This window comes from Temnothorax longispinosus, chromosome 2, assembly GCF_030848805.1.
Source record: "Temnothorax longispinosus isolate EJ_2023e chromosome 2, Tlon_JGU_v1, whole genome shotgun sequence".
Classification (NCBI taxonomy): Eukaryota; Metazoa; Arthropoda; class Insecta; order Hymenoptera; family Formicidae; genus Temnothorax; species Temnothorax longispinosus.
In genome coordinates this window covers 2,244,742-2,262,001 of record NC_092359.1, presented here as the reverse complement: position 1 = coordinate 2,262,001, position 17,260 = coordinate 2,244,742, and the positions used below count along the sequence as shown (strand labels likewise).

General features: G+C 37.1%; 1 protein-coding gene across 13 annotated transcripts in view; it reads right to left on the bottom strand.

Moving 5' to 3' along the window:
* Positions 1–664: 664 nt before the first annotated feature.
* Positions 665–17,260, bottom strand: part of LOC139808726 (uncharacterized) — a 39,512-nt gene continuing 22,916 nt past the window's right edge. For 3 of the 13 annotated variants that reach the window (XM_071771026.1, XM_071771034.1, XM_071771027.1), the window contains exons 5-16: positions 16,746–17,256; positions 16,433–16,666; positions 16,050–16,346; positions 15,664–15,798; positions 14,528–15,273; positions 14,152–14,341; positions 13,549–13,857; positions 12,462–12,498; positions 10,956–11,098; positions 6,323–6,757; positions 5,570–6,043; positions 665–5,444 (exon numbers count right to left, since the gene is read on the bottom strand). In XM_071771026.1, coding sequence (XP_071627127.1) covers positions 5,373–5,444; positions 5,570–6,043; positions 6,323–6,757; positions 10,956–11,098; positions 12,462–12,498; positions 13,549–13,857; positions 14,152–14,341; positions 14,528–15,273; positions 15,664–15,798; positions 16,050–16,346; positions 16,433–16,666; positions 16,746–17,256 — 3,583 coding nt within the window. In that variant the 3' untranslated portion in view covers positions 665–5,372. Of the gene's footprint in view, positions 5,445–5,569; positions 6,044–6,322; positions 6,758–6,846; positions 7,735–10,955; positions 11,099–12,461; positions 12,499–13,548; positions 13,858–14,151; positions 14,342–14,527; positions 15,274–15,663; positions 15,799–16,049; positions 16,347–16,432; positions 16,667–16,745; positions 17,257–17,260 lie in introns of those variants that run through there. The other 10 variants (XM_071771037.1, XM_071771039.1, XM_071771028.1 and 7 more) reach the window with 9 other exon arrangements.

Below are 17,260 nucleotides of genomic sequence, written 5' to 3'. Positions count from 1 at the left end.
ATAATTAACGTACATAAACTAATAATTAAGATCCAAAAAGTTAAATACCGCTATATGTACATTTCATTAAGTATAATCGGTAATGAATCATGTATGAAATATGTTAGTTCCCTCTTTTTTTACGTTCGTTTAATCATTGCTTTACCGAAATGTGTGAAACACACATGTTAAAATTTACAAAATAAAATTTTATTTTAAACTTCTATGTTGCTAAATTAGTAATAGAATATGGAAGCTAATAATATAACAATAAAATACTAACGGATGGAGAACGAATAAAACTGATTTCTTTTTTATAAGCATTATAGGCTTAAATGATATGTCATTTTGTATTTCTGTTATAACAAAGTGTATTAAAATGTCCTTATCAACATTAACTCGGTGCTAAAATGGATGTAAAGAAGCTCGTTAGGACATTTTAGAAAGAAAGAGGAGTGGCTCGTCGGTGCTTCTACTTTCCACGATATTAATAGTTTAGATAATTTTAGCTCGCTTTTATGAACAAGCTTCATAATGTATATACCTCATTGCTTCACATGTCACGTGGAATATTTTGAAGAAATAAAGCCTTTAAGAGAGAAAAGAAAAATAGAAAAGCTATATATCGTTTTCATAGTTGCATCATATACCGTGCTTCAAAGTGACAGACATAACTACGTATGAATTTGAATTCAAAATTACATTTTATTGTATCTTAGTATGGACTAGCATATACCATATACACATTCAATAGCTCACTTATAGTTTATAACTTATTATACACTCACAAACATTGATAAGGACAGTCATGAGATATCTTGTAGCATGTTTCATGACTGGTGAAGCTACAGCGCAAGCTCTATATATATGTGTGTGTGTAAGATATAATTATTTTTTTTATTTATCATGAATGGCTGGGTTCTTTCTCAATTGCCTCATAACGATTCTGACTGCAATTTTGGAATTTTTCTACCATTCATACTGACTTTGCACGATCATCATTCTTCACTTTGTAAGGCTCGATGATGCAAGACATGCATTGTCATCGACGAAATATTCCATAAATCAGACATTACTTGCCAATGTCCTCGTTAAAGAGGACAAGCGTGACACAAAATGTCTTACAGCGCTTGGAAATAATTACACGACGAAATTTTCTCATTTCGACGAACTGTGTACGCTTATTTAAATTTATAAACGGAACAAGTTTACTAGATCTCCTCCCCTCGCATTCGTTCATATATAATATAATTCACCAACAATCGTAGAAAATCTAGAAAAAAAATGTATAGAAAAAGAATTTAGGTGAAGAATATCAATAGAATATCAACAGATAAAGTCAAATGAGTCTATATATTTATTAATTTACGCTCGTAAATACTTCAAGAGAGAAGCCATACTTTAATAACTTATATATATACCTTCCAGTTATTAAGACAAAAAAAGTCGATTGTTTTTTTTCTCATACAATTTGAGTCAACGAACGAAGACTGTGTGTAATGACGATTTAATAATATTACATTTCATCTCTAACGAACATATAAGTAATGACCACGCAAGGCCAGATTGACAGTACAAGTTGCAGATGTCATTATTAAAATGTGGCTAGACACATTCAGTCAGGGTGGCTTGCGATGGTTGAGTATTAACTTATTATGTATATATATATGTATATATATACTTTTCTTTATTTTTATTTATATTTATATATTCATCTTATTCTTAGCGTAATGACTAGATAAGTTTCAGCCACCCAATATATAACACATCTTGTTTGATCCCATATATTATATTCATACCGCTTTGTGTTGCTCGTCGAATATATGGTTAAAATTTCTATGCCAAAATCCATTGCCCTAACGTATATAGTCGCGATTTATTCTAGACTCTGATGATTCCGGCAAAAGATAATACTTTCTGCATACTCATTTAGATATCTGCCCGTAATGAATGAAGGTCTCCACAATGATATATCGGTTCCCCATGATATGCAATATCGTAATATGCTTCGCTACACCCTCCTCGATGAAGTAATGGAATTACCATATATTTATACATATATTTCGTGACATTTCTCACGTAACTATCCTCACGAGGCTTTCCGTCCGTATCGATTTGCGGCGTCGTGCACCGCGTTACACTTTCGCTTTTACATCACTAAATATCGTAGACAACAAAACATTTTTTATTTACACGCCCTTCATCCACGTGCCTCACAGAGAATTGTCCCGTAGGAAATATCGTGTCTATGGCAAATCAGAGAGATCTTTGAAGATATCAGTGTAATCGAAGAATCGACTTACAATTAGATACGGAGAATCCATGTCTGTTATGTCGACAAAGCAAAGAGAGCAAAGCCCAGAACACATGTTCGATCTTCCGAAATTAAATTCTAGTTTATTTGTTACAAAATTAGCATTTCTCGTCACTTTTAAACAGGTTTACGTATGATTGTTTTTACAATATGTATTATGACACTATGTGAACACAAATTTTATGACTTACAAGGGCTGTTTAAAAAAGAAGAGTTCAAGATCCGAAGAGCGTATTCATTAGGCGAAAGATGTTTAATTAACATCCCTCGAAAATCTCGTCTTTTTGTAGATAGAAACAATTCTCAGTTTGTACAATGTCGAGAGCAATCTAATTGCTTCTATCCTCGAAAAGATAATTTTCTTCAAAAGATGTTTATTAGATATCTTTTACATGATATTTAGTTAACGTCCTACTTAATCCTATGAACGCTTGCTCTTTAAATGCCCTATATATCTGAATTATCATAATTATTAGTCAGAAGATAAATACAACGCAAGTTCAATTTTTTTGCAAATTAGGATACATCGTTCCTTAAATGATTCGCACATTCTCAGACAAAATCTGAATAATTCTTTTTTCAGTTCGTCGAAAATTATGCGTATACTCCGCTGTCTCGTCGTTACGCCTACTTAATGTACTTTGGCATTGAAATTTTATCAGACATCAGGAATCTCAAAGTTTGTCATCGCACACTTCTTGATATTTGAAGCAGAATAGCTCGAAGGTGAGAAATTTTCAGCAAAAATAGATAAAACTTAGATTATTATGGCATATAGTATTTATATAGAAGAGGACTTTTCTTCTTTTTTTTTTCTAGTAATACGACTGTAGAATTTACGTTTCTCTAGAATGAGTAATTTTTTTATCTTATTGGGTCACACATAGAAGTGAGTCAGTCTGTTATATTTTAGAAGAAACTTTCCATTGACGAAGAGTTACTACAAGTCGGGAAAAGCTAGATTTTCATTTTGTATGCCTATATGCAGTGAAGCCACATTGAGTCGAATACAATTTACATATTTTACATGTAAGTATTATACACGGTGAGTGAAGACTTACTGCAAGCTGATACGGATAAGGTGCAGTCTATAATTTATAAGCCATTTTACGATTAACTACTACGATTATTTTTACGAACTGAACTTTTCCGAACGCGAAAAACGAGTAAATTAAAAGAAACTTTATTCTACAAAATTAGATCGATAGGAATCGAGCGGTAGAAAGATTTCTAAAGCGTTCTTCATCAATCTTTCGTGAGAAATCTGCGAAACGAGACGAGATTACTCGAAAATATTATTTTCCAAATTGAGATGCGAGATGCTTCGGAATGGCGTGAGAAAATTTCGAGAGACATGAAAGCCTCTAATCGATAAGTACTTAAAAAATTGTCAGCGTAATATACTTTGAACAGCTCTACTACCATGAATTTTAAATTAAAGATTCAATTAGAGTTAACAATTCGATGAAGATGTTGAATCTCTATTTAAACGAGCGGGGAATTCACGAAATATCAAGAGAGAAAGAGAGAGCTAGAGGACGTAAAGTGTTGAAAAATTTAAAGGCCTCTATTCTAAAGTGCCTAAGTCGAGTACGGTCTTACGTCTATAAAATCTAGACTCTTAAATACACAGCCATTTCTCAACATTTATCAATATGTGATCGAAGAAGCGAGCGCGATTAATGTAACATACTGGGAACAAGATGACTTTTGCAAGTTTACAGTTGACTACCATTCGCGAGAAACAAAAACCAAGTCTCTCTCTTACACACAAACGCACACACATACACACACAGGCGTGCATATTTTTTTCCAAAAATGTACACTAACTTTAAATATTTATTAGGAAATTGTGCACTTACGGATATAGCAATATTCGGAGTAAATAAACTTTAACATTTTTTTATTTACCTATTTTCTCGCGAGTGACAGTCATTTATGAGGCATAATATGAACGACTTTCAAACGTCGCTCCGAAAAATAATATCGCGCGATGAACGTTACGACTTCATCTTTGATACAGGTGAGTATACGACAGAATAGCATTGATAAAGCGATATGTAGGCATACATGATGTTGAATCAACATTTTTGTCCACTGACCATTTCCGTGTATTCGACGAGAGAGATACACAGTTTATTTATCTCTTGCCGGAAGTCAGCTTAACGTATTGCAAAAAACAGATTAATCTACTTTCTTAAAAAAATCCCTCTCATATATATAGAATACGTTACTGTGCTCTTCTATATAATTACTATGGCATTATTTATCACGAGATTTACGCGTCCGAAGTTTACTACGGTAAGATAGTAATTTTAGTACAAATTAATATACTCGGGCGTCGCGCCGCAAGTATTCGCCGGCCTTAAGGATAAAAAAGATTAAATAAACACTTTAGCTTAAAGTGTCTCCGCGAGAGATAGAGGGAGATCCTTTTTATAAATATTACTACGTCATTAAACTACGTAATATACAATTCCAGCCCTGCTCCAGCTGTTGGTAAAGAGCTTTGTGCTATTTATAATCATGTGCAACTGCATCACCTATATCATCTTCCTTGGCGCGAATAATGCGATTCTCTGTAACATCCTCTTGTTGTGCACTGAAAAATCAATATTTCCCCCTATCGTTTTGCTACACTCGTAATAAATTGAACGCCTGAGTAATCGCGGCAATTTCGCCGCAAGTTCTACACCGCTCAGACAATAAATTAAACACCGCAATGCATTGACATAATGCATTGACCGGCATCGAAACAATATCTCGCAAGATTTCAGGGAACATATTTATGTTATAGAGAATCTCATTGATTAGAACTAGACGAATATCTCTTACAATAATCGATAATCATATAAATTATGCTTGAGTAGATATTTAGTAACGTTTTTGCGACGTACCCCTATGTAGGTCTCGTTTACTAAGCAGGAGCTGGTGAATGTATCGAATCGTCCCATAAGAATCGAAAACACAAAGCGATTTGCATTGAATAACCTGTACAGTAAAGGTAGCGGATAGTATGGTAGTGGATGGTGGATGTATTGTCTGTTCACTACGCATCAGCCAGGCAACTGAACGCTTTTTATATGTACACCGGAGACTCCTGGCCGGTCAACAGCCTAAACATAGACGTGGGCATCGTTTTCATCAAAATCTAGAAAAGAAGAGAATGTTTCTTTGACCCTCATACATATAACTGCTTCCTGATATTTTATTCTATCAAATAATAAGCACACGAAGCACATACTAAAAACACTTTAGTTCCACGCGCTTACGTACCTCTCCCACTGACGTAGCAAGAAGATTAACAATCTTTTCGTGCGGTACAGCAACAACACTCTGATTATTGATTTCAATTATCCTATGGCCCACTCGTACTCCGCCCCGCTCGGCGATACCACCCCTCAATAGACTACATATCACTCCGTTCTGTACACTAAATCCTAACTGATATTTCGTGTCGGGTCTCTTGATTTTCACTTCGACCACAGGTGCACACGGCACGACAGTTAGCTTGACGACCGTTTGATTCTTCGAGTTCTTTATGTAAGTCTGACATGTGGACAAAGGCAAGCCGACTAACGATACACCGTTAATCGCTATTATCTGATCGCCAATGTTAAGCTGACCGCAACGTGCGGCGGCGCCGGCCGGCGCGAGATTCGCTATGACTACGGTTGGCAGCATCGAGCCCCATCCGGACTCAACAATCACAACACCGAGGATCTCACCCTTCGCTTTCGGTACCACTACCTGCAAACAGAGAGATCTTTACTCCAATGCAATTACGAAATTTTCCTTAAGTCGCGATAATTGACATCCGCGTTTCAATTCGCGATACATAGTTCTCCTGGAAACTAGGGTGAAGTTAATTCAATATTGGGAATTTACGAGAAACCGACATGTATTAATAATTCCGATGAGTTGGGTATAAACCGACAAGAACTTCCACGAGCCGTTAGAGTGAGAATCGTAGTCACTCTCGAGTCAGCAAAAGGAAAAGGTGACGCAGATTAGCATTCCGTAGATTACCTCTTTCTGCATCTCTTTCTTCGCGAACATCTGCAGCTCGTCGCCGAATATCTCCTGCGAATTGAGCACCTCCTGGTAATCCATCTCCTTAACGAAGCTATGATCCTCTATCCCATTTGCCTTTAGGAACTCCATGTAAGCTACTTGGAATGCTTGTCCGATACTTTGTGCTATAAATTGAGCCTCCTCGCTTTCGAAAACGTGGCATATCATCTTCGGAGTTCGATTAATCTTCGGTACTTCTTCCATTTCATGCGGCACAAAACGACGCCGTGCCATTAGCACTACCAGATCGCCGATATCCGCTATATACGAAATCGTGCGTAACGCGTGATCCATCATGATTTCCTTCAGATCAGTATTGAGAACCATGATCTTCTCTGTCGAGATGAAGAGGTCTACCTCCGTGCTTGGCTGAGTGTCACCGTCCGGTGCCTGAATAAGCACAACACATATCTTTTTTTAGAAAAATGTTGCATTATACCACGGATGTCCTATACATTTCACACAGAATATACGTACCAGCGCCTATCATAAGGAAGCAGCATGTGTAACAAAGTAGAGATAAACAAGTAATTAATTAAAAATATATGTGTATATGATACATACGTATAATATTAATATTTTAAACACACATAACGCTTAATTGCTAGTAAAATAAGATAGTGCACGATAGTGTAAAAACTGTATAAAGTTGAGCATAATCATTAACGGCGCTATCACAAACCTGAGAGTTTGAGAGACAAAAGTCGCCTAACTTTGACGCAACATTTAACTTGCAAGAGACTCGTCGCTATGATTTATGAAGAAGGTGCATGTGTACGCAGGTAATATGAGTATCGTAACTGAAAAGTGCATATTATGGGAAATTGCTGCGGGTTTTGTGGGCCGAATAAAATAAAGTTGTCAAGCCGTAATGATGAAATGGCCGTAAAAAGGTTTGACCCTCGTCGGTGTTATATAAATCAATAGAGGGATGAAACGGTCGAACGACTGCTCTTGTAAGAGCCGAAGGGCAGTCACTCGGATTTAACAGCGAAAGGGGTGGTTGTCTGGGATGAAGGGCAATGAGGGCGGACCTTTATTTTTGTCACAGCCTCCTCCACCATGTGGTTCTTAAGGCGCTTACGCCGTTTACGGCCCCCTTCCTCTTCCACCTCCACCGACCCAAGAAACTGTAGTCTGAAAACGGTTGTGGGCCCCAAGCAGCCACTGATCGGGGCCAGTTTCGGCTGGGCCCCAAGCGCTTGTGACTCGGACTGGCCCCCACCAGAAGCGCTTCCTATAAGTTCTTCGCTCGAGTCGCACTCGTCCTCCTCTAGGCTTCCTTGCGAGGCAATGCTGCAGCGACCATACCCATGCTGCCCCCCATAGTTTAAGAGTGTTGCCTGCATCGGCACTGGCCCATCATCCTTCCGTTATGTACGCGCCAAACAAACAAACAAACAAAGGCTCTGCTAGTCACATTGCCACGCACCACCGACAGAACGAGAGGCAAAAGAGCCAATGTTCATGAGTTCTTGAGTTGCTATACCAAATACGGCTTTACTTTTCTCTTATGCACAGTGTGTCATGCTTGTGTGTCACCTCTATATCGTATGCCGGATCAAATCATTCACACATATATAAATGCATTAGTCCGGTAGCATATACTTCTGCGCACGATGCGACCTTCATTATGCAATTTTGCCTTCGGACAAGCTCACGGTGTCTGGAAGCTGTGCAACGTGCAAGCGTTATGTTATGTTACAGAATGGTAATGTCGGTACGGACGAGCAAACGCGGATCCGCTGTAATTGTTGTAATTTAAGAACGTATTGATAGCGGACGCTGCATGTTTGGCTGTAAGTCTCTAGGTGTTTAGCCAGCAACTCAGAACTCGAAGCACGGTAAGGCTCGCGATGAGCAATCGTGTTTCTTGTTTCTTCGATCAGCCAATTTTTTCTAATTTTGTCACCGCGAAAACGAGCAATACAAATACAAGCAATTGACCACACATAGAATTATTATTCTCCGTAACAATAATTAATTTTGACTTCAAGTGTCTTTTCGTAAGCAAATATAAACAAATCTACTTGCAAGCGTGAGTAAAGTTCTTTTGTTGGCGCTATTCAAAAGCATGAAGTAAGCACGAATTTTTGGCTTATTAAAAAGCTACATCAATGTATAACGAGATATTAATCACCTAGAAATTTTAGCAGACTATTAAGATAAACTCTTCAAAATCTTAGTCTCAATATTCTCTCATTATTTACACTGCCTACATCAGACCGTAGCTTTAGCAGCCTTGCAATTAGCATGCATACACTATTGAAAGAACTGATTAATATTACAACTCCTGCTCTTAATATTATCAATTTTTTAAATTAGAAATTATTTTTACAATGGATATTCAATCGTGAAAACATAATTTCTATTTTAATTCCTGCAATTAATTTTGCAACCAAGATATTCTTGCAGCGATAAAAAAAACCGCAATCCTGATCTACTCAACTCAACTATATAAAATCTCACTTCATGCAACAATAAGGCATCAGAAAAAAAATATTTAGCGATCTATATTCTTGAAAAATCAGATTGAACGAACGAATGTATATAAGTGACTAATTACGCTCAATCTTGTAGGATACTGTCATATCAGAATATCGTAGTATATCACCGGGCTATCGATTCGCTATAATCAGATATCACATCTCTTTGAACCTTGAAGTTATGATGAATATTCTATGAAATTTCTTGCAACTTCCCAGAAATTTGCCTAAAACAGAGCCGTGTGTTATATTGCATCTAGATTGGTTTCTCGCGCGTTTCCAGTTTTCTTCCTCTCTATCGACCAGTTGTACAGTAATTTTGTTGGATATTTGCATAGTTGAGAACGTAGTTACTGATTGTGAGTAGGGCAATAGCTCCCGTGAGTGACACGGATCTTTTGTGCGTAAAGTTGACTACGGGAAAGCGGACATAGCAAGCGGACAGCAGATATATAACCCAAATATTCGCAAAGAAAAAAAGAAAGAGAGAAAGAAAGACTGACAGACATACAGAAATCACATCAAAAGTTACACTGAGAAGATGACAGTGTTCGGTGGTCAGGTGGTGGTGGTGGTGTTGGTGATGTGAGGAAGGGGGGCGCTACACTGAAACATTCAGGCCTCTTTGCACAACGGCCAGTTCACAGTTATATTTAGATTAATTATCAGATAGGTAGACAGAAATCAGCATTTAGAGATTCCTCTCTCTTTCGAGTCGTCTCAGACGATGGCAAAAAAAACTGCGTAAAAAGATAACTATTAATTGGTTATTACAGATCGAGAGGTCTATCTTATCTAAATGCTGACGTTTAATTGCCCATGAGCAGAACCTAAGAGTAGGAGGAAAGAATTTACTGTTTTGTCTGCTTAATATTGACAGTTTCCTCGTAAGATTGATCAATATCATAAACTATAAGAACTATTAAAAGAAGAAAGTACATTGTACTTTATCGATAAAAATATCGACTATGTAAACGGAAATATAATGGGTACACTATAAACACGATATGTACTATTTTCTAAGGAGAGTATTTTGGTCAACTATGGTCTATGGTCCTTTTTGCAATACATATATTTATCATATATAGAAGTGAAGTACAAACGAGTCTTAAAACACGATTTGGACAGTACTCTTTCCTGCAGGAAACTCTCAGGTTTAACTAATCACTTAAGATTCCAGCATTTTAACTATTTGAGGTAAATTAATGAGGTAAAGTCTCAAAATAATATAACACTGAAATATTTTATACTTGGTAAAGAAGCGCTTCGAAATGCGCAAATCTCTTGTGATTGTTATAGATATGTTATTTGCAATATCTTACAGTACTTATTTCGTGATTACATCGAAAGGAAATGGCAAGTTTTAAAAATCCTCAAAAAGTTAAAAACCTTAACATTGAAATACATTATTGCAGATGAAAATATTGCACTGTTATTCACTACAAATTAAGTAGCAAATTAAAATAGTATAAAGCAATCAGAGCATGCTGCTATATAATTTCGTTATTGTTACTCGTAGTTTAATTCTAATGGTTCTTGAAACGATTTTACTAACAGATTTTCTAATGTTTTTTTTTTTATTTTTGTTTCAACAGTAGAAAGTCAACAATTGAGACATTTAGCCAATGTGTAAACGTATTTGTATTTGATCTATATAATGTGTCTTCCAAACTTAGTGCTACTGACCTAAACAGAACACAACATATCATGTGGATGCATTATCTATCAAATATCGCGATATGCTCACTTAATTAGTAGTTACTGCTTTTAAGAACAAACATTCTAAGAAAATATACGTGGCTGTTGAATGATTTACATTGCACTTAATAATTCATACTGTACTCCATCTTTTTTCGATGCTTCGCAAAAATCTTTAGAAAAAAAAGTGTCCTCATATACAAGTTCTATTTGTACATGAGATATGTATATATGTATATATATATATATCATGTATATTGTGCTTTTTTATATACACATATCTGTATATAATAGTATATACATATCTTTCGCAATTGACGTATAAAATACCAGTTCAAGAGGAATAGTATGTCTCAGTTCTGAGATAAAAATAAAAAGAAGTGCGTTGCCATATACATATGTACCTTTATTCTGGAAACGGCTTCCTCTGCTTGACACATGCGAGTCGACTTCGTCGGTTGACCTTCGCATACCAATTGCGTGGATCCCAAGTATCTCGCGCGGAACAAGACACCCTCGATCAACACTGATGGATCATCCAACAAGTCTGAAAGGGACACAGACACGTACCATTTAGGATTTTTTATCCCATTTGTCTTATAGTGCAGTGTGCCGAGGGCGGCTAAGTGCTCAGAAGAACATTGAGGCAGTCTAACAGATGACATGATTGTATCCAGTAATGGATACTTTTGTTCCATGTCGTTTGTAGCTTCAGTTAACATTGCAGTCTTCATATCACATAACGATATAATTTTTAATGAAGTTATAAAATCCTTGATTTTGTAATCCTGTTGTTCTCGCGATTAGATCAACTGTTTTTCTTTTCTGTTTTATTATTCACATAGAAATTACACCGTGTGTAATTTTATTTAATTTACAATACGTATATAAGCACGAGAAAAGATTGTACACAATTGAAACAGTCACAGTCACATCACATTAAAAGATTATGACACTTATGAGACTCCTCAATACACTGCTTATCAATATAATTGGTGACCTTATCGAGGAGTACAAATAGAGGAATGTAAATATCTGAAATCTCTGAGCGTGATCTGCAGGTGACATATACGTACAGATAATAAATTTAAAGATACACCTTGATAAAACATATCGCACGTGTTAAAAGCAGAGTTACACATGCACAAGATGGAAACATTAGATTATCAAGAAATACTATAAAAGCATTAAGTAATATTGTGCAGTAAATAATATTAATCTTTGAGTTACAGCTATCATTAATAATACAGTAATAGTGTAATAGCATATACAGTACAATCTCGCTAATCCGGCTCTATTAAAAACCAAATTGTGTCGGATTAATGGATTTACCGGACCACTGGAATATAAGGAATATAGGAGGTAAAATAATTGAGTATTTTAAAACTGTTCTAAAATTAAGAGACACGGTAGTGTCTCGCACCAAGTACACGCGCAGCGCGAGACCGCCCCGCGTATTACAACAAACCAAACAAAATTAGAATAGTAGCAATTTATTTTCGCGAAAGCTTAAACAATGTTACGTAGACACAGTCAGTCGTCAGTCACTAATGAGTAGATAAACCAATATACGTAAGCGTTAAACCCGCCCCCTTGCCTCTTGTCCAAGGAATCGTGGGAGCTCGCGATAGTGCCGGATTATTGAATAGTGTCATTGTATTATCGAAGTGCTGGATTCGCAAGTTTGTACTGTACTCTAATTGTTAAAAAATATAAATTTGCACATATGAAGAGAGTACCTACCATAAAATAATGATTAGAAGCGGATGACGAATTTATTATATACATCCGAGCAAGCAATAGAAAGAGAAATATTATATTAGCATCATAACATTAATAATACTTTGATATTTAGAAAATCGTTAAGGAATACAAGAATAACAATTGTATGAATAAAAATGCGACAATACCTTCTTTGTTTCTGCTCTTTTTCTTTCCCTCCTTATCCTGAAAAATAAGACAGATAATGCACTTTGATACCATAGATAGATAAAGCTTTGATAAATACGCTCGCAATTAAATCTCGTAAATATCATATACGTAATCATTTAAAGCTGTAGGATGTGCTAACCATGCAGAAACTGCCATATAAGAAAGCTAATAAACATTAACATGTCCCTATATTTACGTCTAGAAACAATAGTGGTAACAATTATAGTATAGTAGTAATAATAATAGTAATAATAGAATAGGCGCTAAATGCTATCGCAATTTTATAATCCTTTTCTTTTGCGAAGCAACATATTATAACACTTGCTTTGTTTTATAAAGCATAGAAAAAAAGTATGAGCTATTCTTAATTATATATTAATTTTTTGGAGTATGAATTTATGGCCTAAACAAGAAAAAATGTTATATAATACATAAATAAACAACTTATGTTCATATCACATTTTTTTCTTGTTTCAGTCTTTAGGTTTTTCCTTTAAAGCACATATAATTAAAAATCAACCTATATAAAGCATTTCCTTATCATTGCACTATTTGTGGATACGAAATAATCTAGTATGCGATATTTTTATAAATATAATGTTAACGATGTTTCTGTTATACATTAAAATAAGCATAATAAGCGGAAGCCATAAAGGAAAACTAAAGCAATAAGATAAAAAAAAGTACCTTTTCTCTTAAAAAAAATCAGCTTAAACATTTTTCAACTATATAATAAAAAATATTTTATTTTATTATCATTATTATGAATTATTATTATTGTTTTAGTGATTATGAAGACTATCATCGTAAAACTTGTATGAGAATTATAAATAACGTTCTGATAATTATCAAATATCTATATTCTATCATTAGAAAACGCATTGGGAGATTAATAGATGATAATGTAAATTATATTTAAGCTGATTAGTACATATCTCGTTTAGCAACAGAAGGATAGTACTGTCATGCACCAACATGTGCTATTTTACCGCAAGCACACTAGAAAATAGATATCTATAGTCACTAATAGTAAAACAGATTCCGTGGTAGCATTTGAAAGGGCACCTTTTTCACCTTGTTGTTGGATTCCTTGAGGCTCTGAGGGGATGAGGGGGAGTTTTTGACTGGGGTCTTCTGCGGACTCGATGTAGGTTGCGCGGGAGTGGCTACTTCGCACTCGTTAGAAGACGACGATTGTATAACAGACACTACAGGAGGAGGGGAGATCGAGGCAGACGTCGAGGGTATGGGCTCGGAAGGCGCTAGCGTTTCTATCGGGGCGACACTCAATGTTTTGGGAGGGGTTTGCTTTGGAGTAGCGACTTTCGCATTCATTGGTGGTAACATAGTCCTAGTCTTAGGCTTCCTCCACCCCTGCATAACACCAAGACGATATTAGTAGAACACCGATACCATCGAATCGCACAGAATACAGGAAAATGTAGATTATTCGTATCCTTTTTTTCCCCTGAATTTAAACGCATTAGCACCGTCTCAATATTACCTAGTAGGAAGTTGTGTTAAAGAGAGTGCATGTATATGATGTATTGTCACAAGTGCCGTAACTTATTTAGTTTAGCCTAAACATCCTTATTGAGGAAGTAGGATACATCGTTATAACAAATGATGAATAAGAATAATATAGAACGACATGTTAAGTGTGCCCACCTTATCGTCGTAAAATCCTTGATCATCCGTTCTCTGTTGTCCGAGCAACCGATCCGTTTCAAGATCGGTATCCGCCTCCTCCTCGTCTGGACATTCCTCAATTTCCACATCGGCATCGTCACCTATACGACGCGCATCAGATTCTTCGCTATTGCTTTCCATACAGATTCTCCGCCTGCCATCCATTATACTGCATCTTAGTTAGATGCGTTTACACGCAACACAGAGGTAATCCCAAAAGGGTATCCCAAACGTATATTCAATGTCGTAAAAGGGGAACGTTTACAGTGGTAAGCAAAACAGTACCGAGGCAACATATTGGACAAATTTCAACAATTGGAATACCCTTATCCGCATGAAACAAAACATAAAATACCTTGGTATCCATATCGGACTAACGCTCGGCTCCGGTGGTTCTTCCGATGGCGATTTCACAGGTAGAGTTTTAGTCCTTTGCAGGGCCATTCTGATATCTTTGATGGCCGCTTCCACCTCGCCACAGTTTACTTCTAAGGATACACTTTGCCGTCCTTGAGGTGCCGGTGGTGGCGGTGTGCCCAGTGGATCCAATCCATCGAGCTGCAGCTCATTCGTGTCGTACGAATTTTCCTTCTTTGCGATAAACAGATCAGGGGACGTAGTCTTCAACGAGTGTAAAATATCCTTTGTTACGTTTAGACTAACGTCCTTCCCGGAGTCATTCTCATTCGTGCCTAACATGTCGTTACGAGTTCTCTGTATAATCTCCTTCTCTATCTCGTTTATTTGCCGTTTCATGAGCATCACAGTAGGATTATTGTTGTCAGTATCGCTCGCGTGTCCACTAGACAGGCCGTCCTCTAACACCGGCATGCTAGTGTATATTCTCAGAGAATCCGAATTATTCCCCAAATCGCCGACCGATCCGAGAAGGCCACTTGCTGGCATCAATTCATTATCCATCATCATGAGGGACACCTCGCTGTCCAAGTCGCCGCAATTGCTGTCGCAGTCGGTCGTCTCGGGGCTCAATGTAAAATTACGTGAGTGTCCCACTTGTAAGCCGACTTCAGTCTCACCAAGATCTTCACTGCTGCCAGTACCTACTGAGAGATCCAGGAAATTGTTTTCGTGTTCACCTGTCTAAAAAAAGCAGAAAAAGCCAAGTGTAAATATTTGTTTCGCAATACCGCAATTAGTGATGCAAGCATGGAAAGCCTTTTAAGCGACCACACAGTGTAGCTTAAAAACTGTATCTATAAATATCGATATATATTTAGAACCTATGTGACTACTGGGAGAGATATAATTTTCAAATATTGGTAATTAATACTTCAGAATTGTTAAAAACGTAATATTTACATTGTAAGTACTTTTTTTTATTACATCCAAGTTTGTAATACATAAATAAACATTATTAATCTCATGTTAAACTTTACCGACACAAAGGGAAACGAAATTAATGCTCTTCAAATAAGGAAAAAAAAATTGTCAAGGTAATGTTTCTTGCTTCATATACCGTCATATACTTACATTTTGTGGAAATTCGGCCCGTTGCTTCTTAGGAGATTCATGTACCATAACCTCCTCCGTTGCGGGTGGGCCACTAGCTAATCGCTGACCAACATACGCACTTCCACCTTGCCTTCGTAATTCATAATCAAGATCCTTGCAACAGAAAATAGTGTGTTAGTCATTTACAATATACAAGCTCTTAATTTGTTCTTCATTACGTATATATTATGCATGCATGTGTCCTCTAAATATCCTTAGATTTTCACAGACTTTTCTTAAAAGCGCCAATCATTATAAATGTATTTCTCTAATTATAAACTCTCATGTTATTTATTCCAGATATCTCCGTGACGGAGAAACATCTCGTAAATATCTGTGAATTTTTGCTGCTTCAGCAGACTTACCTGGAAAGGAAAGGACTCTATATTGTTTTCCTTTTCTTTCGTCGGCGCCGGGCATTTGAAGAATTCTTCTAGCACTTTCCGTGTTTCTGAAAATTCGTACAGGTAGTCGAAAGTGCTGCCTCCCGGCGAGACAAGACTGCTTATATTATCAGCAGGCAAAGTCGACGGTTTTAAAGAGTCTTCCTCTTCCTCCTCGGCCTTTGGCGATGGAGATGAAGGATTTATAGGCTGATCTTCTGTGCTAATATTTTCTATCACAGTCTTGTCTACTACGATTTCTGCAGAAGTATCTTCCTTCTTGGAATATAAGATACAAGTATTAGATAAGTATTAGGTACACTGTTAAGCCACTCAATATAATTTCATAAATGATATTTTCTTACCTCATTGTGATTTGGTGTCGTTGGCAATACTCTTTGCGGGAAACCAGGTCTCGGTGTCATGTACATTGAGGGTGATGATAATAAGCTAGGGAGCTGTGTATTTTCGCGAACTCCATAACGTCTCGGGCTGCCAGAATATTGAGCGATTGGTAATTCACCAATTACTCTCGCAACTTTATGATTACGTTCTGGGGAGGGAGAATCTACCTCGCAGTCGCTCGCTGGCGTAACAACCTACAAAAATTACATACACTTGTGTAAAGTTCTCCGCAAATTATGCAATAAGTGTTCTGTCCCCTCTCCTGAATATTACTTTGAAAAATTCCGAAGTATTGCGATGATATGCCGTCGTAGGACTAGGAGTACTTCCAACGCTGGAACTCGGCGGTTCGGGGGCGACACGACCTCTCTGTGAATCGTCTATCTCCAAGTCTAGACTCGTCGTCGTAACTTGATTCGTATTGCTCGACGCCAAGTCCAGTCGCAGCCCCTGCCAATTGTCATCGATATCGTCGAACACCACAACCTCGCCGTCGCTGACAATAGCCATGCTTCTCGCGGGGGTGTTGTGATTCGACTGATAGTCTACGCAGCTCTTCGGTAATCCATAGTCGAGATCGGTAATACTTTTCGGTACGGTATACTCTACATTATTGCTATTCAAGATTGAATCGTAATTAATTATGCGACCGCTGCGGTTGCTTTTGGGCGAGTCGTAATCGAGAATGGATTTCGTGGCGTTACGTCGCACCGAGTGCACCTCGGAGGCGAACACGGTCTCCGTCACTTCTCGATTTGCGCGTTGCTTTCTGGTTTCACCGCATCTGA